This window comes from Aotus nancymaae, unplaced genomic scaffold, assembly GCF_030222135.1.
Source record: "Aotus nancymaae isolate 86718 unplaced genomic scaffold, 86718_ANA_hifiasm-v0.15.2.pri h1tg000033l, whole genome shotgun sequence".
NCBI classification, from domain to species: domain Eukaryota; kingdom Metazoa; phylum Chordata; class Mammalia; order Primates; family Aotidae; genus Aotus; species Aotus nancymaae.
In genome coordinates this window covers 54,887,292-54,914,262 of record NW_026988447.1, presented here as the reverse complement: position 1 = coordinate 54,914,262, position 26,971 = coordinate 54,887,292, and the positions used below count along the sequence as shown (strand labels likewise).

Below are 26,971 nucleotides of genomic sequence, written 5' to 3'. Positions count from 1 at the left end.
AGGGCAATAAATTAAGGACAATTTAATATCATTTAAGTAAATCAGAATAAAGCAGGAAATAAATGTAGTACAATGCCTGCCACTTCTGCCACAGTGACAATATTGGCAAGGACAAATAAATGTTTTGACATTTTCTAGGCCTAGCTACCATAACCATAAGAATGTAATTATCTCTTTATTGCTTATAATTTCAGTGGTTTGGAAATATTGTGACCATGGACTGGTGGGAAGACTTGTGGCTAAATGAAGGATTTGCTTCATTCTTTGAGTTTCTGGGAGTAAACCATGCAGAAACAGACTGGCAAATGGTGAGCCCTTAACACATAAACTCCAAATCTCTTTTCCTCATGCAAAGCAGATGGAAGCCTGTGGATTATGATAATGGTCCTGAGTCAGGTGGCAAGTACAGTGGTGAACTGGGAATTCCATTGTGAGGATAGGGTGGAGCCAACTGACTGTCACTGACTACACCTTGCTTAGAGCCTTTGCCCAGTCCCTAGAAGGGTAGCTGATCATCAAAATTTGGGGATATTCTTGACAGAGTCACTCAAAAGCACATTATCAAGGCAGAAAAAAAAAAAAAATAGGTGGCATAGAAAATGTTAACTCTGTGTTCAAGAAAGTATCTATAGCACTAACCCTTTGAAAAAATGTCGGAGTCTCATTTGTGAATGACTTACCTTATTTCAGAGAGATTGCAGAAATAGTGTGATGAAGAGATAACATAAACTTAGTAGTTAGATTCAAGTTCAAGTCCTAAACACATCATTTCTTAGATGCATGACAGGGAATATAATCTTGAGCAAGTTACATCATATCTCTGAGTCCATTTTCTCCTCTGTGAAATAGAACATTATTCCCTATCTTGTAAGCTTAAAAGCTCCCACATGTGCATGTAATGACTATTAACATGCAGTGTGTCCCTCAGATGCCTGGAATAGAAACTTTTATGAACCCTAAAATTTTTTTCCCAGGAAAGCTAGGTTTATTTGTTATTTATATTTATATCATGGGAGTATTCTTATCTGATTGCATATATGAATGTGCAAATATGTGGATGTGTCTACAAGAGGTTTTGTACTATGCAAAATACTGCCCTCTACTGGACAGAATAAAAACGTTAAATACTTGAAGCCCTTAACAGTTTCCCTAGCCTACTTTACAAAGTGAAAAGGCTAATTTACAACAATTACTTCTTTCAAAATTTTATCTACACCTGGGTTTCTTCCACTATGGAACTATTGACATTTTGGACTGGATAATTCTTTTTTGTGGGGGACTGTCCTGTGCATTATAGGAGAGTTAGCATCCCCAACTCCTATTAACTACATGCCAGTAACCTGCAAGCCTCCGTTGTGACAAAAAATGTCTCCACATATTTCCAGATGTCCCGTGGGTAACAAAATTCTCCTTCCATTGAAAGCCACTCATTTACATGGAAAATTGCTGATTTTATAATTTACTGAAAATAAGCTGTATAAATGGAAAATTATGTCATCCTTTATTTTCTCCCTTAAAGTAAACTGAAGCCCTTATATCAAACTGTTATAAGAAATTATAACATTTTAATATTGTCTAATATTCCAAGTTCAGCGTTTCAAAAGCAGTGGCTAAATTCCAGAAGAATTTGCTGTACACTTCTTAAATGAAATTTAATCACATGGTTCAACACAACAATTAATTCATTCCTTCATCTATTAATTTATTCCTTTTTTTTTTTTTTTGAGTTGAAGTCTTGTTCTATCATCCAGGCTGGAGTGCGATCTTGGGTCAATGCAACCTCGCAACCTCCACTTCCTGGGTTCAAGCAATTGTTCTGCCTCAGCCTCCTGAGTAGCTGGGACTACAAGCCCTTGCCACCACTCCTGGCTAATTTTTATATTTTTAGTAGAGATGGGGTTTCGCCATGTTGGCCAGGCTGATCTCGAACTCCTGACCTCAAGTGATCTATCCTCCTTGGCCTCTCAAAATGCTGGGATTACAGGTGTGAGCCACCGCACCCAGCCCATTCATTCATTCTTCATTCATCAAACATTATGGAGGACCCCAAAACAAATAATGAATAAAACACATTTCTTCCTCTTAAGGAGTTCTTAATTTAAGCACTTGTGTATAGAAGGGTCAGATATATAAAGATATTTTATAAGTGAGCTCAATAAATACTACAATCATGGACCCTCATTTCACTGGTGAAAAATCGGAAGGCCTGGAAAATAATATAACTTTTCAACATCACAGAGATAGCTAGTAGCAAAATCCAAAATCACACACACAGTTGGTGTAGTCAGATTTCCTGACACTGAGAAAAGGATTCTTTCTACTCACCATACCTAAACTTCCTAAGTCAACAAAAATCAAAATCCAAGTCAAAAATATCTTGATTGGCAGTCATCATTTGACGGTAGTACCTTTCCTGTTATAAATGCAACCTGCAGAATTGGAAAATGTAAGCTAATATAGCATACTCCTCTTTTGGAAATATTTTTAATTAAGTAGAGCCAATGAAATTTTTTAATTTTTTAAATTTACCAGAGTTAGATTTCAGAATCTTAGTGCTTAAGAATCCAAATAACTATAGCAGCTAATGGGTTAGGTTCTTATTCTGTGCCAGCTACTATGCCAAGTACTAACCATGAATTTTATCATTGAATCCTGTGCACAGTTCCAAAAAGTAGAGACCATCATTACTTCTATTTAATGTGTGAGGAAACTTGCTTAAACTTACATATCTAGAAAGTAGAAAGACTGAGCTTTGAACCAGGAAGTGTGACAATACTGCTAGGATTGTCAACCACTCTATTCCTGACAAAACCTAAGAGGGAAACGAGAGGTGATTAGAACTAAAGGATAAGCTAATATTTTCTTTCTTTAATGATGAATCAACCAAATTTCAGTAACAAGTTGATATTAAAAAAAAAAAAAAACCCTGAACATCAATATTTGGCAAAATGACATGCTGCCTTACTTAATTCTCAGACCAAATCTGTGGGGTGATGTCATCATCCCCATTGCACAGACATAGAAATGGGGCTTGAAAAGTTTGGCACATGTCCAAAGTCACACAGAAGCAGCAGAAGCAGAATTCACAGAAGTTGATGTCTTCTTGGCCTCTCATCTGGGGAAAAATTAAAAGGAGATATAAGTAGAAGAAGGAGATGAAATCAATATAGATCAATCAGTGCAAAATGTGATTAATTTGAAGACAAAATGTTTAAGTAATTTGATTCATTTATGTTTATTTTCCTCTGATTTTTCTTATATATGGTATTTTAATGTATGAACTAGTATAAAGGAAATACTATATTTCTTTGGCTCATTCTGTCATTTCAGCGTGACCAAATATTAGTTGAAGATGTATTACCTGTACAAGAGGATGATTCTTTGATGTCTTCACACCCAATTGTTGTCACTGTGACAACCCCTGCTGAAATAACATCTGTTTTTGACGGAATATCCTACAGCAAGGTGGGGGAAATAGAACATTGTTTTGAACGTCTTCCCGTTTAGTGGCTTTTCTTTTGGTAGGTGCCTAAGAATGGTAAGAATGACCACACTGTGCCAGTGAGCTTCAGAAAACAGTGTAGAACTTATTCTGAGTGCTGAATATTCAATAGTTTATGCTTTTCAGTGGAATTTAGTGCTGGTCTTGTCACAGGATTTTAAATGAGATTTTTAAGAATTTCTCTTTACACATTTGTTTATAATTGTTTTCATTCCGATAGTTGAATATTTAGACTTTAAGCATCACATTTCAAATTGTTTGATTTTTAAAAAGACAATAAATCCTTTTCTTTTATGTGGTCAACAAGAATTGCCACATATGTGCACAGCCTTTCTAGTATAACCTTTTAGTGCTTGCAATAAACATTTACATCCAACTCAGAAGGAAATACTTGTATTCCTTTTTAGAAGATGTAAAGATGATTTTGTTAGCATATTGTAGCTGAGGCTTTTTTCTCCACGAACATTTTATGAAAAGTTGCTGAAAATCTATAACTCCAAGATTTATGTGACACATTCTGTCCCATAATATTTCATATAGTCTCTCCTTCAAATATATTCCGTATCTGTATGTAACATAATTTAAATTTTTATTTTAGTCATTTTCTACCTCAGCTTCTCATGGTTTTCCCACTACACTGAGGTGCTTAAAAGCTACTGCAAATGAATACATTTTGTTATCCTGAGTGATACCTAAAGTTTTATTTGAGTCAAAAATATTATAATTGTTAAAATGAATACTTGAGTGAAAACAACTTCTATGTATTAGTATTTGAAATTTGTAGCATCATATTTTTTGACTTTCCCTCTCATATGATTCCCATAGTGTATGTTCATGCTTCTTGAATTCATTTTTTCTTTTACATTATGATTCTTTTTATATTTATATTAAAATGAAAATTTCAAGTCCACTTATAGCCTATTCTAATTATTCACATGGGAAAAATTTAAATTTATTGAATCATTTTTCCCCTTAGTCTTAGACACTTCTCGGGTTGAAGATACTACGTCCAAGATACAGAAATGTTTCTAGGCCTTTAGCTTTCTAAATAGGTACAAAATTAATTTATAATGCTTAATAATTTACAGTAAACAACTAACAAGTGGAGGACAGTGTTTTCTTCATTCAGTTACTTGAAAATTGATTTACAATATTATAAATTGTGCATTTCAGTACTAATCTTATAACACGTTAAAAGAAAGTACAGAGCCGAGGCCGTCATTGTTCAGATGAAAGAAAAGCAAATAAGAACACTTCGAAGAGATTGTATGCCTAAATGATGTATCCATGTATATTAAGCTATTTGACTAGATAATTCCTTGTCTATGTACTTCCTTCTGCTAAAGCTAATTCTTATTTTCAAGTATGAAAACATATTTAATAAGTTGGCAGAGTTTTACCCTGAAATTACTTTCCTCATTCATCAAAGAACCTGGTTTTTTAGACTATTTCTCTTTCATTAAGAAAACCCCATCTGCTGGTTTATTTGGGGAAGTGCAATAATTATTTGAATCTGAAGTCCCTGAAATGATAGCCGTTTCAGCAATTTCTCTTTACCTTTTAGTTATTTTTGAAACATAGATACAAAGGCTGTGCTAAGTGGTATTTTCATCCTAAAATCACAGAGCCATAAAATTTAGCAGAATCATTTTGAGGAACTAATCTCACAAATATGATCATGAAACACTGGCTGCAATAGTAGTAACTGATGGTTGTTCTGTACATGGCCTTTATTACTTTCATTTGTCATTTTTTTCCCATTGTAGGGAGCTTCCATTTTGAGAATGCTTGAAGACTGGATACAACCAGATAATTTTCAAAAAGGATGTCAGGTATGATTTATTACTTTTAGTGATACCAAAAGTAAACTACACTGATACATGGCTGGTGAATATTAAGATATGGATAATTTCCATTTTAACCTCTTTACTCAGGCATGGATAATATAGCAAACGATAAAAAGGTGATTTTACATCCAATTGAGTACCCACATGGTATCTGTAATGATCATTTAGCAGAAGTCTCATGGAGAAGTTGAAACAGATTACTTAGTTATTTTTGATCCTCCTTACACGTGCATTAGTCAGCTTGGGCTGCCATAAGGAAATACCATAGACCGGATGGCTTAAAGGACAGAAATGCACTTTCTCACAGTTATGAAGGCTGGAAAGTCCAAGATCAAGGTTCTGGCCAATTTAGTTTCTGGTGAAGGCTCTCTTCCTGGCTTGCAGATGGCTGACTTCTCACTGTGTGCTCACATAGGAGAGAAAGAGAGAGAGAGAAAGAGAGAGAGAGAGAGAAAGAGAGAGAGAGCACACTCTGGTGTCTCTTTACTGGTTCCATCATAAAGGTACCAGCTTCATGATCTCATCTAAATGTGATACCTCCCAAAGGCTTCGTTTCTAAATACTATCACATTGGGGGTTAGGGCTTATATGGATTTTAAGGAATACAATTATTTCCATAGCAATATGATATAAACATTAAAATCTATCTATAAAGGTCATCCCTTATACTGAGTATAAGTCTTTTCCCTTATTACTAGATTAGAAAAGATCAATATTAATACGCTTATTACAATGGAGTCAATGAATAAAGAGGCTTACTTCCTTTTGGTAACAGAAATGACAATAAACTTTCTGAAGCATTTCACACATCCCACTTAAGCATATTACTCCAGGAGATGTTTCTGTTTCATTTTCGTTCTTCTCACAGACATGCCAGTCGTCCCAGGTTTGTTTTTATATTTTATTTTATTGAAGTAGCTGCAATGTGTCCTATAACTTCCCTCTCTGCAGGTTGACCCCATTCCAGCCTAGAAGTGAAGTTCTCTTCCTACTCTTTCCCTTCCACCTCCATCCTGCCTACTGTGATGACCTAGGTAGTCAGGCGGAGCAGTGCTGATGGTCTCCATCCCAGAGAGCAGAAAACAGGTCAGAGAAATGCCCCCTGCTGGCTGCCGCGGAAAGTACGTCTTCTGGATGTGATTCCTCGGGAGAAGTTCACCATTCCCATAGATGTCACTCCCACCTAGCCTTCTTATGTGGCATTTAGCCCTCTCTACACTACTCTAAAAGAAAACGGCCCCCTTCTATCTAATAGTAAAACACCTAGGTGGTTATTACAGTGAGAAATAAAGTCAAGATTTAGGAAATATTTGGGAAGTATATTAATATATTTTAACCCTTTATCTATTAGTAAAATATTTTGTAGAGATATTAGGTGCGAAGAGAGAAGCTATATGCTTGCGCTTATGCATACATGAGAACATCTTGTAACTTTTCCATAGGCTTCAAACTTCAATTTCATCATGTCTTCTCTCATTGTAAGCATTATTATTATTAAGACAGAGTCTTGCTTTGTCGCCCAGGCTGGAGTGCAGTGGCATGATCTTGGCTCAGTGCAACCTCTGGCTACTGGGTTCAAGCGATTCTCATATCTCAGTCTTCCAAGTAGCTGAGATTACAGACACCACCATGCCCAGTTAATTTTTGTATTTTTAGTAGAGATGGGGTGTCGCCATGTTGCCCAGGCTGGTCTTGAACTCATGAGCTCAAGCAATCCACTCGCTTCGGCCTCCCAAAGTGCTGGGATTTACAGGCATGAGGCACTGCGCCCGCCCATTGTAAACATCTTTAATCAGGAATTCTGTGTTCCATATCTTTGCCTATACTGCAGGGCCTAGTTTAATTACACATATTAAGTCATCCTGAAAATGTTTATTAAACAAATAAATGAGTGAATAGTCTATAATAAATTATACAGAACATAGAAATAAAGAAAATTAATTTACAAAAATTAAGTTAAAATTTGATTTGTATAGTTTGGTTCTAAATTAAATTGTAATTAATAAATAACATACCTTTGGCATCTTTGGAGCTGACTTCAAATTAAACAATCTTTCATATTAACTTTTATAGGAAAGTACCAAAAGAGTCCTTAAAAGTGAATAGCTATCGTAATAATTCAGTAAAACTGTTACATTTCCTTTAACCCAGTATTCATATTATAATTAAAAAAAAAAAAACCAGTTTTGGCCGGGCATGGTGGCTCACGCCTGTAATCCAAGCACTTTGGAGGCCAAGGTGGGTGGATCACCTGAGGTCAGGAGTTCAAGACCAATCTGACCAACATGGTGAAACCCCATCATTATAAAAAAAAAAAAAAAGGAGGAAAAAAACCCAAAAAACCAGTTTTGTCTAAAACTAATAATTCTCAAGTTAAAAGTCTTCCTTTACCCTAACTGTGATCACAGATGGTGCTACTGAACTGGGAAGAATTGATATTAATATTTCACACCCTTATAGTGCTATGGAATGAATTTACACAAAAATACCCAAACATTCTTTTCCTTCAATCTTCAAACACTAGCTAATATCTAAAAGTAGTATATAATCGATATAGGCCACATCCAATAAACCTTCAAGCCAACTGGAACATAGTTCTATAGTTCACATAGTTTGAGCATCCCCAAAATATCCTCCCTGAGTTGTCATCATCACGCTATGATTGTTGCCCTTAAATCCTACGGCCTATGAATGGGAGTTCAAGGTATTTCAGTTGCAAATACTAACTTTCTGCCCAAAGCGACTCTCTCTTAGCTAACGTGGCGTGGCACTAAATCTGGAGGTAGCCAGTTGTCTATTCTCTTTCATGCTCATCACCTTGCCCCAGACTCAACCTCACACAGCAAAATAGGTGCAGGATGGGGGAAATAAGAGTAAAATTATCAACTGGAAAATCTTTAAGGGTATACTTGTTCATAAGAGATGTAATAGAAAAAGGGTCATTCATAACAATATGTGGTCATGAAATAGAAACTGAGAAATACATCCTTCCTTTCTTTTTCTTCTAGTACCAGTAATACTGTTGATAAGATAGGAATGGCTCAGCTGGAAAACATCTTTTCCCTTCCTAGGATACAAGTAACAGAAACATTGTTCCTTTCCTTTTGTGCTCACTGACTCCAACTGATGATGAACTATGACCCAAGTCTTCATGTAATTTTGACTGGAATGACTACATGATTATTCTAGGTGAAGAGGGAAGTGTCTTCATATAGAATATTCAGAAGCACTAATCTAGACAATATAAAATTAGTACCTCTTAATATGCTGATTACATAAATTTCCATTCAGCCTCTGGTTCATGAGAAGCAAGAGACTGCAATTTCAAAAACAGTAACAATAACAACAGTGATGAAAACCACACACACTGACCCGGGATTCAGAATTCTCCTCATTGTAATCTCAGGCAAATCTCTCTACCTCTGAAGGGACCCAAGTAGTTAGGGGGAGCAGTTCCCTTCACCTCAAAATGTGGGAGCTCTACTAAATAATATTTAAAGTCCCTTCTAGTTCCACGATTGCATGTTCCTAAGCTCAAGACATTGTGAGTACTCAAACTCCCCTAAATTAATTTTAAAAGATACTGTTCAATAGAAATTGCCATTAAAATATAGCTATGGTTATAATTATTACTATACCAAGTATTCAATTTTTATTACTTAAAAAATATTAGACATTTGATGTACAAAATATTCAATTATTTTGTTAAGATATGATGAATGATTTGTGTAATTCTCTGTAATGAATACCTAAAAATGATAGTTTGCTGCTTCTCCGCTTCCTTTGCCTGCCCTCTGGTGGTAGTGCCAAGAAGTGAATTAACCAAAAGAACAAAGTGGCTTCACCCCTCTTCCAGGCTTCTTGGAGTCCTACTAATACTGTTTTATCTCTATGCCTGAAAAGAAGAGGAATTTAAAAGGTAACATGATCTAGGAACAGCACCCACTGAAAATTATAGCAACTTAGAGTGAAAATGATATATGCAAAGTTAACATTAAGAACACTGAAGATGGTTCCATTTCTATCAAAGACCTCCACTTTCATTCAGGACAATTCTAGAAAGCAACAGAGGAGTAATACAGCAGGAACTTTGGGAAGTTTACTGGCAAACCCCAAGTGGCTCCCAGTTATGGGAATAAAAGACTGGGAATTTTTTCTGGGGATAAATCACACTATATTTAAAAACTCACATACAGAAAGAGGTTTTGTAAAGAAAATTGCCAAAAGGGAGAGGCTTCAATCTAGAAGACTTGTACTTTAAAATATTTGAAGAATGAAGACTTACGCCTTACAGTGAATAATGTCCTTAATTCATCCACCACCACCACCACCACCATCATCATTATTACTATTCAAAAGGTTGTATACTTATTTCCTTAGAGCAGAGGTCAGCAGGCTACTGTCTGCAGGTCGAATTTAGCCCACCATCCCTATGTATATTTTTAAGACCTATAAACTAAATATGGTTTCCATATTGTTAAATGGTCGAAAAATCAAAAGAAGAATATTTTATGATACATGAACATTATATGGAATTCGAATATCAATGAGACAGCCATGCTCATTCATGCACGTTCTGTCTATGGCTGGTTTTGTGCGTTGGAGGTAGAACTGAGTAGTAGGGGTCCGGTTCATCTTATGAAAGTACGAGAAAAGCAAACATGGACTTCTAACATACTTATCTTTTATGCACAGATGTACTTGGAAAAATACAAATTCAAGAATGCAAAAACTGATGATTTTTGGGCAGCACTAGAAGAGGTAAGGAAGAGTATACATCCCCAAATAGTTCTTTGTCTGATTTACAAATGGCTTACCAATTATTTTCTAATCTTACTATTCTATCTTTTTATTTTCTTATATTTGTTAATTAATTAATCTCCATTTTGTTTTTAATCTTAGGCAAGTAGGCTACCAGTGAAAGAGGTAATGGACACCTGGACCAGACAGATGGGTTATCCTGTGCTTAATGTGAATGATGTCAAGAATATTACACAGAAACGCTTTCTGTTGGATTCAAGAGCAGACCCTTCTCAGCCTCCTTCAGATCTGGGGTAAGGCTCTATAATGCGTTTGAAAAAAAAAAAAAGCAGAAATTTGACAGAAATACTGGTCATTCGTTTATATCCTGTTCATGAGTACATGATGGATGAGTGATACATAAGTATAAAGGCACACTGCCGTTAGGGTAACAAGGGATTCAGAAATAGCCGAGTGATCTCCAGGTTTGAAATGGTGGGCAGAGCGCACACATCCATGTCCTGTTCTTCACAGATGCTGAAGAGAGGAATGGAAGTACCGAAAGCAACAAACCTACAAGAGTAAAGAAAATTAAGGGGAGGGGGAGTATGCGTCACAGAATTCTGGAAGAAGAAAAGCAGAAGTAGAAATACAGACAGGAAAATACAACCAGATTATAATAAGGGAACTTCCCTATCCCTAGACGGGTTCTAGGTTCAGTGTCAACATGAAGACTGAAGCGAAACAGTGAGAAGTGAGGCTGAAAACAGGACACTGAATTGAAAGTCTAGACTCAGGACAATTGTGCCAGGTGGACCACCCTGCACGCCTACTTTCTCTCTGCCCCTACCACTTCTTTCTCTATACTAGCTCTCAGAAATCTGGCAATGACCCCAGGCAAAAATATAGTGGGCTTGCTTCCCAAAGAAATTGACTAGAACAGTAGAGGAGAGCTAAGGATTTCCATTTGGTTGAGACTCCCAGAGTAAAGCCTTCCTCATGGCCTTTGCAGGATGGGTGAGCTAGAGCTGATGGTACCCCTCATACATACACAGAGCTCCCAGTCAGACTTTCTGCTCAGCAGAGAAACTGATTTCAAAAATATAACTCCCTTTAGCCCGGGCAACATAGCAAGACTCCGTCTCTACAAAAACATTTTTAAAAGGCACAGGAGTATGGTAGTTCATGCCTGTAGTCCTAGCTAGTCAGGAGACTGAGGTATGAAGATGACCTGAGTCATCTCAAGTCAGGAGTTTGAGGCCGCAGTGAGCCATGATCGCAGCACTGCACTCCAGCCTAGGTGGCAGAGCGAGAGCTCATCCCTAAAAATAATAAAATAGAATAAAATAAATAAATTATATATATGTGTGTGTGTATATATATGTGTGTATATATATGTACACACACATATATACACACATATACACACGCACACATATATACACACATACATACATATACACACGCACATATATGCACATATATACACACACACATATATATACACACATACATATATATACACACATATATATCTCCCTTCTTGGTAATAAAGAGAATACATACCAGCCACCAAGAATCAATTTAATTCATTCCTAAATGTGGATGAGAAAGATCGCAAGATAGATGAAAAAAATCTGGAAGCATAAAAGGTTAAAATATCATGTGAACAAACAAACAAACAAACAAACAAACAAACCCTGACTCTATTAAGATCCATGTATGAGATATATTCAGAGATGAAGAACTATTACACTGTTAACTAGGAGCAGAATGTCTTAGAAAGGACAAATTGAGAACACAAAAGAACTCAGAAAGGTTAAATTTCTGATTGTCAAAAGAATTACTAGATCAACTAAAAATATATTTGGCAAATTCTCCAAAAACAGGGCAAACATGCATAAAGCTGGCAAATATGAAAGAAAAGACAAATATGGAGAGTCTAGCACCCAACAGCTGGGTGTCCTTTTTTTGTCTGTTTTTTTTTTTTTTTTTTTTTTTTTTTTTTTTGAGATGGAGTTTCGCTCTTGTTACCCAGGCTGGAGTGCAATGGCGTGATCTCGGCTCACCACAACCTCCGCCTCCTGCGTTCAGGCAATTCTCCTGCCTCAGCCTCCTGAGTAGCTGGGATTACAGGCACGCGCCACCATGCCCAGCTAATTTTTTGTATTTTTAGTAGAGACAGGGTTTCACCATGTTGACCAGGATGGTCTCGATCTCTTGACCTCATGATCCACCCGCCTCGGCCTCCCAAAGTGCTGGGATTACAGGCTTCAGCCACCGTGCCCGGCCCTTTTGTCTGTTTTTTGAGATGGAGTCTTACTCTGTCACCCAGGCTGGAGGGCAGTGGCATGATGTCAGTCTACTGCAACCTCTGCCTCCTGGGTTCAAGTGATTCTCCTGCCTTAGCCTCCTGAGTAGCTGGGATTACAGATGCATGCCACCACACCCAGCTCATTTTTGTATTTTTAGTAAAGACAGGGTTTCACCATATTGACCAGGCTGGTCTTGAACTCTTGACCTCAGGTGATCCATCTGCCTGAGCCTCCCAAAGTGCTGGGATTACAGGTGTGAGCTACCACGCCTGGCCTAGATAGGCATTCTTTTTTTTGAGATGGAATCTTGCTGTGTCACCAGGCTGGAGTGCAGTGGCATGATCTCGGCTCACTGCAACCTCCGCTTTCCAGGTTCTAGTGATTCTCCTGCCTTAGCCTCTCAAGTAGTTGGGACTACAGGCCTGCAGCCCCATGCCCAGTGAATTTTTGTATTTTTTTAGTGGAGACGGAGTTTCACCATGTTGACCAGAATAGTCTTGATCTCCTGACCTCATGATCCACCCGCCTCGGCCTTCCAAAATGCTGGGATTACAGGCACGAGCCACTGCACCCAGCCGATAGGCATTCTTTAAAAGGAAAACAGAGAAACTTGAAGACAAATTATATCAAATAAGTAATAGAAGACACAAGGATTCTGATGAACAGACCCCACTTAGTACACAGTACAAAAAGGAAAAACCAAAAACCAAAAACATACATAGATACACCCTCACAAAATTTTAGAAAACAAAGACATAAGTTAGTGTGGTGCTAGACTTCTCCACATCAACCCTGAATGCAAGAAGCAAATGAGGCAATGCTTCCAAAACATTAAAGCAAAAAATATTTTCAACCTCTAGTTCTATGCCCAGTAAAATTAAACCAAGTGTGAAAGTACAGTAAAGACATTTTCAGAAATGCAGACTTAGAAAATGATTTCCACATAATACTTCTTAGAAAGTTACTTAAGGCTGCACTTTAGGAGGGGATGGAGGAGAAAGAGACAGAAAGAAAAGAAGGGAGGATATAAATAAATTAAAATAATGAAATACATGGGACATGAGATCCAGGAAACCATGCATCCAACCTAGGAAGCCCATGGAAGGAAATGCTAAGGGTGCTACAAGAACCTGTAAGAGCAAGATGACTGGGGCTGAGGTCGATGTTTTCCAGGAAAAAGAGAACTTCTCTCCAGTAGGCAGTGTGGTTCGGAGGATGAAAAAACTGGAGGATTTGGTGAAAGCCCTTCCATTTGGTCAATTATAAAAAAGAAAATTAGAAAAGCCCAAATCAGTCTATATAAAAATTATGATCTAAAAATATGAAGCAGAGTTCTTACAGGATCTGATGGTTTTATAAGGCCATTTTCCCTGCTCTTGCTTGCTCTCTCTCACCCACTGCCATATAAGATGTGCCTCTTCCCCTTCTGCCATGATTGTACGTTTCCTAAGGCCTCCCCAGTCATACAAAACTGTGAGTAAATTAAACCTCTCTTCTTTATATTAAAAAAAAAATATGAAGCAGATAGAATGATTTTATGCCATTGAAACAGTATAAGAAAAGACTCTGATGTTGGAGAAATTTTACTTAAGTGGCTCAGGGGCCATGACATTGGACCACAGAGTAAGAAATAGAACTCCCCTCACTCCTTGACCAACACTATATACCATATACATACTATAATTTCATAAATATTATATATTGGCTTTTAACTTTATAACCAGTCAATGGAAAATATAAACATTTTGTTATGATGGCAGAATAAATTGCAAATATAAAGTCTTGATATTGTAATAAGAAAAAACACCTGACAGAAAAAAGGACGTGGAAGAGGCAGAAAAGGCAGGAAGAAAGCCTTGGAGTGCTAATTCAGTGGTGTGCAGGAATGGCTGTCTTCCCAACTTAGTAACGTTTTCTTGTCAGTGACATGCTGGTAGCTTGAAAATGCTCGTGATGGGAGTATTACATGGAAATAAGCAAATACTATATTTTGCCCACCTGGGAACTGGATGTTAAACATTTACTAGTACTCTAGTGGATATCCTCACTTAAGTCAGGAGAGTAGTTAAGACTAAAATTTATGAAGCAAGAAATGGTAATGTGAGTATATTATTTAGAGATGCAATTACAAACTATAGAAAATCGAAAAATAATTTTATTATGTTTTATGTTTAAAAGAGAAATGGAAGAGAAAGTAATATATATATAAACTCAATCGCCCTCTTTCAGTGGGCAAGTCAATAAATATTGTCTAAATAAAACAACAGAGGCATTTAAAGTATGATTAGACTACAAAAGCACCAAAACCAGATCACTTAATAGGGTGCTTCTGAGCGGGGCTGGCCTGTGGGAAGGGTGGGGAAGGAGATGGTTTTTCAACACTAGCTTTTTAAGTTTTTGATTAATGATGAATTTATCTACAAATTGCACACATTAAATTCTCCTGAGCATTTAAACAGCACTTACAAACTTAATCAAGTCCTCTTAAGGATATATTACTTACAAGAAACTTATAAATGTAATCAAATTCTTCTAAACACCACTAGCTAAAATTTTACTGAATTCAAAATACAAACATCTAAACACCCAAAGAAGCAGATTTATAAATCTAATTAATTTTTTTTTATGTTTTATGAATCCAACAAATTAAAACTCAAATTTAGTATATCTAATTTCTTGCACATTTTCAATATGTTAAAAACCAAACCCTTGACAGGATTTTTCTAGACATTTAAATATGGCTACTGAGTTAAGATTTTTGAAGTACTTCAATTAAAACAATTCCACCATGTCATTTTCCCTAATTTGCCAAACTTACTTATTTTATTTATTTTCTGAGACAGGGTCTTGCTGGAGTGCAGTGGTGCAATCATAGTTCACTGCAGCCTCGATCTCCCCAGCTCAAGTGATCTTCCCACCTCAGTTTCCCAAGTAACTGGGACTACAGGTGCTTACCCCCATGCCCAGCTAATTTTTAAAAAAAGTTTTATTAGAGAAAAGATTGTTCAGTCTGGTCTCAACTTCCTGAGCTCAAGAGATCCTCCTGCTTTGGTCTCCCAAAGTGTTAGGATTACAGGTGTGAGCCACTGCACCTGACCTCGACTTTTAAAAAATGTTTGATATATTGTAAAAGCTGACAAAGCATGCACAGCACAGCTGAGGATTTCAAAACTTATCACACCTGCATGAATACAACTTGCACAAAAATCTTAATACTATAAACATTTCTGCATAACTAAATCGTTATTTTTGTATATATTTCTTGGGTGCCAAGCAGCTCCCATCTGTAGAAAAGAAATTCAGAATCTCATTAACTTCTGCCCTGGGCCTGGCCCCAGGAGCTGGGATATACCACTCTGGGGACATCTTCCTAGCCTGGGTTACCCAGCTGAGCCCCTCCTAGAGTGGATCCTGGCAACATAGTACATCACTAGTTCCCTGGATGGTGTTCCCATTTCACCCATGCCCAGTTTTTATTGCCCCCTTTAAATATTTGAATACTTTGTTGGAGTAGAGAGAATCTTTCACCCATTCCCACCCAGCTGTCCTCTAATCTCCACTGCCTGATTCTCACTGAAGAGACCCTTTGTCTTCTGTTTCTTTTTCTTTATGACTTTATTGACATTATTTTATAGTCATATATGTAAATTATTGTAGGATCAATTACCCTGTAGCAATTAGAATAACAAAGAAAGATGTTTTAGAAAGTATTTAATAACTCTAAATTGATTCCTTTGTAGTTACTGTTTTATGTTCTAGCAAATTAGATTGACAAATTTTAATACTACTAGAATATTCAGATATTAAATCTAAAACTGTGTCCTTTGTCAAGCAAGTTTCCATTTGGAAAGTTTCATAGTAATTATTCTCTCTTACTGTTTGAGTCCACTGATTTGTTGAGCCTCAATTAATTGGGAGAGGGAAGCAGGAGGTGGAGTGGGGTAAGGAGGGTCCCGGAAGACTTTCTTTTCTGAGGATGTGATAGTTAAGGTGAGCAAACTGGTGTGGGGAAGTGACTGCCCAGGATGTTCAAAACAGAAATTATGGCTGGGCGAGGTGGCTCATACCTGCAATCCCAGCATTTTGGGAGTCTGAAGTGGGTGGATCACTTAAGGTCAAGAGTTTGAGACCAGCCTGGCCAACATGGTGAAACTCTGTCTCTACTGAAAATTACAAAATTAGCTAGGCGTGATAGTGCATGCCTGTAATCCCAGCAACTTGGGCGGCTGAGGCAGGAGACTCACTTGAACCAGGGAGGTGGAGGCTGCAGGGAGCCGAGATCATGCCATTGCACTCCAGCCTGGGTGACAGAATAAGACTGTGTCTCACAAAAACCAAAAAACCAAAATAACAGAAACTACAACATATATGAAAGCCCCAATATCTTGTACACATGATATATAACACTTAACATTATTTTAATCACTTCAGATGTATTTATTTTATAGTAGATGAAGAATTTGTGGCAAAACTGATTAAGTAATTTTTCAAGGTCACATGGTGTAAATAATGGAGCCTTGATGTGAACCCACACAGTCTGGTTCCAGGAAATGGGATAGCAGAGAGTGACTGAGAAAAGCAGTGTGAGGTGTAGATGAAGAGGAAGACAGGGACCAGGTATGCAGACCATATTAAAGATTTTGGAAAATAGTATGGAAATTTAAGGATTTTAAGAAGAGAATCGGCAGGATCACATTTATATTTTTCTTTTCTTTCTTTCTTTTTTTTTTTTGAGACAGAGTCTTGCTCTGTTGCCCAGGCTGGAGTGCAGTAGCACAATCTCCACTCACTGCAACCTCCGCCTCCCAGGTTCATGAAATTCTTCTGTCTCAGCCTCCTGAGTAGCTGGGATTACAGGCGTAAGCCACCACGCCCAGCTAATTTTTGTATTTTTAGTAGAGATGGGGTTTCACCATGTTGGTCAGGCTGGTCTTGAACTCCTGACTTCATGATCCACCCATTTCGGCCTCCCAAAGTCCTGGGATTACAGGCTTAAGCCATCACACCCGGCCACATTTACATTTTTCAAAGTTCTCCTCTGGCTGCACTGTGGAGAACTGATCATAGATCATAGGCACTGTGGGAGAAGTGGAGGCAGGGAGACCAGTTAGGACAATATTGCAATGAGCAGCCCACATGAGAGTTGATGGAAACGATAAGCCTGGACTAAGAGAGTGGCTATGGGCTGGAGAGCATGGCAGATGTTCTGAAGATTTTGTTGGGCTAAAATTCCTAATTAAAGAACAATGTGCAAGGAATTCAATCAGGTGAATTGGCAGAGAACAATCTCCTAGAATATTGTTATCATCTTGTATCATAGTGATTGTAGCTGTATTTATTCAAAACAGAAAGATCTTTATAGTCTCATTTCATGATGTGTACTGTATAAGGTGGGTAACAGAGGCTGTTTTCTGGCTTACAATTCAGAGCTTGAAGAATTAAGTCAGACTACAGCACACTCAGATGTTTCCAAAAACTAAAATTGCGGAAGCACTTGACTTTCCAAGGCATCAGAGAATGACGAACTCTCAGAATTATTAAATTAGTTGCTTCCAAGATGCCAGTTGACACTTGAACTGGAGAAGTCTTTGAGAAAGCCGTTGTGCTTACTTTGTTGAGGCCCATTTCTGGCCTCTCTTCCTGGAAACCTCAGGCACCCAGCCTCCCACACTAAGTGACATTCAGAGAAACTGAGTATCCTGCTGTTATGCAAGTTCTGAAAATCAGTAGGTCATACCAGAACAAAGGAAAATTTGACTACCTAGACCAATACGAGGTCACTTCAGGGAGTGTCTGTATATTTCCTAAAGTATAAAGGAAAATGTACTTCTTACCTTTATTTTAGAAAGGAAAGATTAGATGATGATGGAGAAAACTTTTGTTTTTCACTTTTTCCTCTTCATGATACATGAATTGAAACATATATCTCACCTGTTTTCAGTGATAATTCAACTACAAAAATCACAGAATAATCTCTGTGATTGTTCTGTTAACAACTATAAAGTGTTTCTTTTATAGTTACTGTTTTGTGTTCTTGCAAATTAGATTAACTATTTAATACTGCTGGAGCCTCTGGAAATCAAAATTTAAAATGTATTTCTCTCTTGAGAAATAAACTTCCGCTGGGAAAATTTCCCAGTTACTGTTATTTCCTCTCATATGTATTCATTAATCTGTTAAGCCTAAGACGGTCAACAATTTAAACTAAGAGGTTTTTTAAATTAATGGGGTTGAATTTTTAAAAACCGCTTCTTGGTTACAAATTTCTCTCCACACAAACAAAACAATTTCACTGCCAAGTGAACTAAATATATCATCAGGGTATAAAACTCACTTTTGGTAACAATAAATTTAAAAATTTTATTCACCAAGACTTAGAACATAAAACTATATTAACATTTATACTTTATTTCATATTTGTCTTAAGTTTCCACCTTCAGATACTATTTTCATTTTATTTATATTCATAGTTGCATGATTTTTTTTTGTGATTGCTTATCATAAAGTCAATATGTTTGTTCTATTTTTATTTTTTAAAAAGTTACATATGCATAGGAAAAGGAACTTAGAAAATGTATTCTTCTCTGTTGGGAAATCTTGTTAAAAATCAATAGTAGCTCCTAAACAAATAAGAAAGAGCCATTATAGCAAAAGGATTTTTCTTTATTTAAAAGAAGAATTTGATGATAATAAATGTCTCATGCATCCAGAAAGGAATTAGCTTTTTCTCCAATCCTAACATCCAGCTACTTTCTGTTCAGATGTGTTCCTGTTTGGTAGACAGTGTGGCCAGGTAAGATGTACTGTGAGTTAAATGGTCTTCTCTAAATATTTTCTCACGGTTTAAATAATCCAAGATTAGAGAATTGTTACTTACTAGAACCTTCTTATAATTCAGGTGGCTCACCCATGTATAAATTATTAACACCATGTCCTCAACCATCATTAGAAATGAGCCACTTTCACATCTTCATTCCAAGATGTCTCTCTCAGGAAAGCATATGTGCCTTTGATAGTCATTCCATGTAAACAGGCAGAGGGAATGGGAGTAAGTGTGTCACCTTGGGGCAATCAGAGTCAGTTTCCATAGAGAAAATTAGATTGGCCATATTTCATACTGCTAGAACCTCTTACCTGGTTTGGATACTGAATTATATCTATAAAAAAGAATTCTGATGCTCTTGAATTTTAGATAATATATAGAAAACTCCATCATTTCACTTATGTAATTTCCATTTCTTCACATTTTATACTCTCAAATCCATCATTTTACTCAGCTTAGATTACATTAGATTTTGTGATTCTAAAACTATAAAATTATATAGTCTTAACTTTCAATCATTTTTATCTTATGATACTTTTAAAGACCTCAGAGCAGTATTTTTGTACATGACTTTAGGAGATTATGTTCTGCCCTTTTTAGGCCCGATGTAGTCCCAGAGGCCATGTTTTAGAGAGGATAGTCAAAACAGGAAATCTTAACTGTGCGCCTAGGTCATCCAGACACTGCCTGCTCTGTTGTTTCAGTCATATTGGCATTGAGGAAAGAAGAGGAAGCATAAAATGTTAGTTTACATGGCAACACCAATTCAGCAGAGCAGTGAAAGTGAGATAAATAAGATAGATGTGGCCTTTTAGGAATGTTCTTTGTCTGTCTTCTGAGAAGCTGCAAAGGCTCTTAGTTTGGTGTCTCTAAAAGCAGACCCTGAGATGATCATGTGCGTGAAAGTGACTTGTTAGGTAGTGTTTCCAGGAAAGATCAGTGTGTGTGTGCATGGGGGAGGCAGTGGGATAGAAAAGGAAAGGAAACCCAGCAAAGGTGCTGTATGAAGGAGGTCCTGAAGAGGGTAACTTTGACTCAGTCCTGCAGGAAAGTCCTGGAGCCAGTGCAGATCATACTTCAGAGTGTTCCTGACGGATGGGGCAGGAAACATTCTCACACATGTCGGTCATTGCTAAGGGCCACATCCAGAAGGTTGTAAATTCCCAGGAACTTCTGACTTTCCTTGCTCAGGCAGCTGAAAGGCAGTCCTCTGTTAGAGAGACCCAAGTACTGGTTGTTGGCAGGGAAAGCACACTGGGATCCAGGGTATACAAAAATGACAAAGGGGGCCAGGTGTAGTGGCTCATGTCTGTAATCCTAGCACTATAGGAGGCTGAGGTGGGTAAGTCACCTGAGGTCAGGAGTTCAAGACGAGCCTGGCTAACATGGTGAAATGCTGTCTCTACTAAAAATGCAAACAAAAATTGGCCAGGTGTGGTGGCAGGTGCCTGTAATCCCAGCTACTTGGGAGGCTGAGGCAGGAGAATCGCTTGAACTCAGTAGGCAGAAGTTGAAGTGAGCCAAGTCCATGCCATTGCAGTCCAGCCTGGGCAACAAGAACAAAACTCCATCTCAAAAAAATAAAACTAAAAATAAAAAAAGACAAAGGGATCCAAGAAGGTAAGGGGGAAGCACCGATAGTGTCCATTACAGGACCCAAGAAGCAATTTATGTGTTGGTTTTATGAAATGTATAGCCAAAAACATTCCACTGCAATAAAATGCTCCAAATAAGCTAATAAAAAAACTCAATCCTGTAAAACGCTTCAATAATTATAAAACAAGGGATTATTTCTTTCATATATACAGCAAAAATATATTCCCCTTGAATGACATACATTTTGTTATATCTTGAAAAAGAGAAATGTTAACCCTGATTCTCTGTTAGGGAATTGAATGTTGACAGATAAACCAACTTTGAGCTGAAACCTAAACCAGTCAATGGTATATAGATTCACCCTCTCTCCAGATCTGCATTTTCTGACATTAGATGATATAAGAATAAACCATCAAAAAGATATTTTAAGACCTCTTTTATGAGATTTCAAGAGGAAACTGTTAAGTGTATATATCAAAATACAAAGTTAACTCCCACTCAGCAAGAAAATACTAAGTAGCTAAAGAGAAGCACTGAAAACTGAAACATGCTTACCTGATGATTCTTCCTGTGAGCACACCAGTTCTAGTTCTAAATAGGGGATATTCAGAGGGGACTGTGAGAAGCTTTAGGGGATGGTGGTGGTGGGAGAATTTCAACATAATTTCTAAAATGTGTTATTTCCTTCACAGAGTTTACAGATTGTCTTTTAATTTCTAAAAATGTTTTGTGTTCCTTTATGAAAATGATAACATATTAGACTGTGTGTAATTATGTGTGTGAATGTTCAATATTATAAGATGTGTTATATTTGTGCAATTTATGCAATGTCTTTATTCTAAACTGCCAAAACATTTTATTGAAATAATCTAGCTAATTTTTGATGCAATTTCCAAATTTTATAGATTTATAGAAATTGAGAACAGTTATTAACTACATTAATTGTATAGTATGCATTAGATAATCACTTAAAAGGAAAATATATTTGTCTATTGCTTTTTAGTGATTTTTACTCTTAAAATTTTATCTTTTAGTAATAAAATTTTTCTTTTAAAAAAAATTTTAGTTATACATGGAATATTCCAGTTAAATGGACTGAAGATAATATATCAAGCAGTGTGTTATTTAATAGGTCAGAAAAAGAAGGTAAATATTATCAATTTATTTATTTCTTCTTTGAATTAATGTACTACATTAAACTAATATAAGTACAAAGATGCAACAGTAAAGCTGGAACTTTTGTAAACTCCAGCTAAGTGATCACTTAAATAATTTATTGATGATTCCAAATCTTCATCTACAATGACAACTTTTCTACCTTGAGATACTCTTTTAAAATGATTTATCATGATTGACACAATAGTAAATACCCATATCCAAAGGAGAAGAGTCACTTGCCCAACCATTGGGAGGTCAATGTGTAAGTTTCCTCCCTCCCTTTCTCCCTCCCTCCCTCTCTCCTTTCTCCTTCCATCCCTTTCTTCTTCCCTCCCTTGCTTCCTTCCTTTTTGTTTTTTCTTGATATCAGATAAGTAAGCCATTGAATTTCTTACACTGTTATGTGATAAGCCTAAGGATTTTTTTTAATGCTCCCATTAAATTAGACCATTTTTTTGAAATATATTTGTGTTCTATCTCCATTTATTTATTTTTTCCTTACTTGAAAAATGTTAGAGTTATATAAAAACAAGTAGACCTTATCCAGATTGAGGAAAAAATAATAATAGATAAGGCAAGTTTTAGCAGCAATCCCAGAAGAATCTTTCTTTATATATATATTTTTTTCATTGTACTTGTTTTGGTGTTTCAAAACTATTTCTTTTCTAAGACAAACCAGACTCATCTTTGCCCCATTTCATGAGGACTTGGTTTCAGACTAGCATTTTGGTATGGACTTTCACTTGTGTCTTCTTGAGAATAAAAGTAGATTACTCATTCTTTATTTACATATGCCTAGTTGCTCCTATAAAATATTTTAAAATATTAATGAGGTTTGATTTCTCCTGGTCAATAAATTTTTACTCTTTTTACAGTAGATTGCCTTTTAAGAACAGCTTTACTGAGATATAATTCCCATACCATAAAATTCACTCATTTAAAGTGCACAATCCAATGGTTTTTAGTATATTCACAGATAAGTGTAACCATCACCACAGTCAGTTTTAGAAACCCCATACCCTTCAGCTATCATGCCTGCAGACTCCCATACGCCCAGCCCTAAGAAACCACTAATGTATTCCCTACCTCTATAGATTTGCCTCTTCTGGTCATTTCACATAAATAAAAGTGTATATGCAGTATTTTTTTGTGACTTTTCAATTAGCATAATGTTTTCAAGGCTCATCTATGATATAGCCTGTGTCAGTACTTCATTCCTTTCTATTGCCAAATCATATCCCATGATATGGATATACCACTATTTGTTTATCCATTTATCAGCTGATAGATATTTGGATCATTTCTACCTTTTGTCTATTATGAAAAATGCTGCTATAAACATTTGTGTATAAGTTATTCTGTGAATCCAGCAGGTTTTTTCCACCTCTGGGCCTTTTAAGAAAACGTTTATTGTTAACTGTTTTTGTGATTTTTTATTATTACTACAAACTACCAGCTTTGTTATTATAGAGGTAAAACTCCTTCTGAAGCCCTTCTGCACAGGGATTGCTATTAAACTTTCTCTTGCTTATTTATTTTAATAATTATTGTAACATTGTGGTCAAAAAAAATTCTCAAATTTTCCAGAATTCCCAGATCAATGCCACTTTATCTTAGTATTTCATGCTATGTTTGAGTGCCAACCTCTATTTTTTGTGGTCTTCTGACCATTTTCTTATTCATAAGTATATTTGCCAAAGGAAAATAGAGAAGACAGAAAAAAAAAAGACATTTTTAACAATGTGTAACAGCACTGATAAAAGGCACAATAAGAAGGTTAGAATTTCAGTGGAAGGTTTTCAGTGGATTTGATTTAACTACTACTAAGTATTTTCCTCATTAGTCACCATAGTTAATTGAGGATTGGAAGAATGTCTCAGCAGCTGTTTGATTTACTGTTTACATGTTTGAAAGCGTGAATAATTCATCTACCCTAATACGATTCACCCAGCACTTTCATGGAATGAGGTTTCCATACAAGTGAATTTTTCAGATAACTAAAGCTTACTCAAGTACTTTGTAAAATACATTTCAAGAGTTCACAATAGACATTGTTCTACTATGTGTTATGTGCTTCTTAGAATATTTGGAATAAATTCTTACTTACTAAATTAATTCTTTCAAGCATGTATTGCTTACATGCCAGACACAGAGGTAAGAATGGAGATAGTGCTGGACAAATAACAATAATAATAATAATAATAATAATAATAATGCAATCGTAACCCTTGTGTAGACGACTGTCTAGGGATGGGTTTGATGGCAGATATAATGCTGTGTCCTAAGTGCCTGTGTGGCAATGCAGATCACCAAAAGCACTCATAAAATCATCAGCCTAGGTTTAGGGTTCAGGAAGCAATTCTAAAAAATATCTGGGCTGAGAGTTCAGAGGCTAAAGGTAGAGTTTAAACGGGTGATAGAATTGACTGGATGTAGAGGGGACATGTGCTCCTAACAGAATGCATGACTGTGAAAGTGAAAGAGCAGGGAGTTCTCATACTCCTTCATATCCCTTTGTTAATACATTTCACACAGTTGTCTTTTTTTTTTTTGAGACAGAGTTTTGCTTTTGTTGTCCAGGCTGGAGTGCACTGGTGCAATCTCGGCTCACTGCAACCTCTGCCTTCTGGTTTCAAGTGATTCTCCTGCCTCAGCCTCCCAAGTAGCTGGGATTACAGGTGCCCGCCACCATGCTCGGCTAATTTTTGTACTTTTAGTAGAGACAAGTTTCACCATGTTGGCCAGGCTGGTCTTGAACTCCTGACCTTGTGATCTGCCTGCCTCGGCCTCCCAAAGTGCTGGGATTACAGGGAAGAGCCACCACATCCAGCCAACATTTCACACATTTTTGTTCTAACTATTGACCTATCTGTGTCTCCCCTCCCCACAGAATATTCTTCGAGGAAATGGAGCTTATTCATTGTTATTGTTCTAGATCTATAGAAGGCATCTAATAATTGTTTATTGAATAAAGAATGAATAAACAAATGAAGAGGTTAATAGTTACAGAGCTTTGATGACATATCTGCCTTTATCTGAAACTTCAGAATCATGACTGGTCACTGAGCCAGAAGCAAACTAGAGGTCTTTTTCTACTTCAAAGTGCTTGCTCCATTTTTAGGCTATGCAATAAGTTCCTGTTTCCTGTTTGAGGACATCTTCAGCTCTCAACTCAGAGCATGGATGATGAACATGTCCTGAGTGTACTAAATGGGCAACCAGCTCATGTTACCAGTCCTACCTCCCTCCTCTTGGTATCTTTGATGATTCATGAGTTAGAAATTCTTCAGGCAATAGTGGAACTCTCCCCAAGGTCTTTTATTTACATTTCTATTGTACGTGCTATTTTAGGCATTAAAACAATAAGTAAACTCATAATTTCTAACAAAAGAAGAGAAGCTCTATCACAAAACCTTTTCTGGCTACTCCAAATACCCTGAATAATCTCTCCTGTCATTATCTATAGTACATATTATGCTGTCGGTTTCATCAGTCCCTATTCCTAGTTATTATTTTATATTTTAAACAAAATCTTCATATGCTCTTATTAAGCTTCATATGTTCTCTCTTCTTATTCTCAACTAAATTATAAGCTTCTTGATGATACAAACTAAACATATTTCTTGTCCCCTGTCTACCCTATTATCAACAAGGTGCTACGAATATCCTGAGTTCAGAAAGTCCTCGTTTAATGAAGGGTTGTTTGCCCCAGACTGCTGTACTTTCAGAGGTTAACTGCATATATTTTAGTTATGTCTCTATCTTTTAGTATCAGCTGCTATTTTGGCTATTGTCAGTGCATGTACATTTAGTAGCATACTATCTTTTCGCTTTTTTTTTTTTTTTTTTGAGATGGAGTCTTGCTCTGTCACCCAAGCTGGAGTGCAGTGGTGCGACCTTGGCTCACTGCAACCTCCACCTCCTGGGTTCAAGCAATTCTTCTGCCTCAGCCTCCTGAGTAGCTGGGACCTCAGGCATGTGCCACTATGCCCAGGTAATTTTTGCATTTTTAGTAGAGACAGGGTTTCACCATATTGGCCAGACTGGTCTCGAACTCCTGACCTCATGATCCGCCCACCTCGGCCTCCCAAAGTGCTGGGATTACAGGCACCTTTTTGCATTTAATTTACTGCTTTCTAACAATTTAAAATGATTGAAGGTTGTCATATGGTATCAGGTAACCAATCTGGCTAAAACATAATATTTTAAAAGAGACATTTCTAAGTGCATAGGATCTGGGAGAGGTCTAAGTTCTAGGAAGGGGTATAGACTCTGTGATAGCTGCTTTCGCAACTCTTACTTCCAGATTTGAGGGTGTCCTATGGATGGTTTGGACTATCCAGACTGTCCAGTCAGTTTTTATCATAGAAATAAGATTTACTAAACATCTATGATAGTTATATCTAAATATTTAATACCAAAATAATGATGGGCATATATTTTTGTATTTGATGACAAAGAGGGCAGCACTTTGTTCATTTTTTCAGGCTAAGCATCCTGGAATGCGCAAGCTTTGATTGGATGATTATGGGCTCAGTTTTGCTGGTTTAGAAACTCAATTTGTCAGTTCAGCCCTGGTCAACCAAGTCTTGGAAGATTTACTCATCTAAACCAAACATATAGGAGATTAACTAAGAATGCTAATTTGTTAATTTACACAGTTAAAATATACTAGATAGTGAATCAGAATACTCATGTCAGCTAATTAGATACTACCTTCCAGGAAGAAAGTTACTTAGTAAGAATTAAGGGAAGGTTAGGTAGATTAATTATTTTACAGATGTCATTAAATTGTGATAGTGTGATATGTTGCATTAGCCAGGTGAATCTAATTTTTACACTTTAGAGACAATCAATAGTGGCCCGGTGCAATAAAAGTTTCTTGTTCATACAACAGTCTAAAGGAGCTATTCCTGACTGCCATTTCTCCTAGGTGGCTCTCCACCAAATAATAACTTAGAAATCTTGTCTTCTTCCTTCTTGTGGCTCT

The 26,971-nt window shown here is 36.8% G+C and overlaps 1 protein-coding gene across 1 annotated transcript in view; it reads left to right on the top strand.

Annotated features, from left to right (window-relative positions):
* The window catches only part of ENPEP (glutamyl aminopeptidase), an 89,214-nt gene that overhangs the window by 36,305 nt on the left and 25,938 nt on the right, over positions 1 to 26,971 (top strand). Inside the window, exons 6-11 of the mRNA XM_012436557.3 lie at positions 195 to 308; positions 3,331 to 3,465; positions 5,269 to 5,334; positions 10,045 to 10,110; positions 10,252 to 10,403; positions 21,890 to 21,969. Of these exons, the coding sequence (XP_012291980.2) occupies positions 195 to 308; positions 3,331 to 3,465; positions 5,269 to 5,334; positions 10,045 to 10,110; positions 10,252 to 10,403; positions 21,890 to 21,969 (613 nt within the window). The remainder of the gene's footprint in view (positions 1 to 194; positions 309 to 3,330; positions 3,466 to 5,268; positions 5,335 to 10,044; positions 10,111 to 10,251; positions 10,404 to 21,889; positions 21,970 to 26,971) is intronic.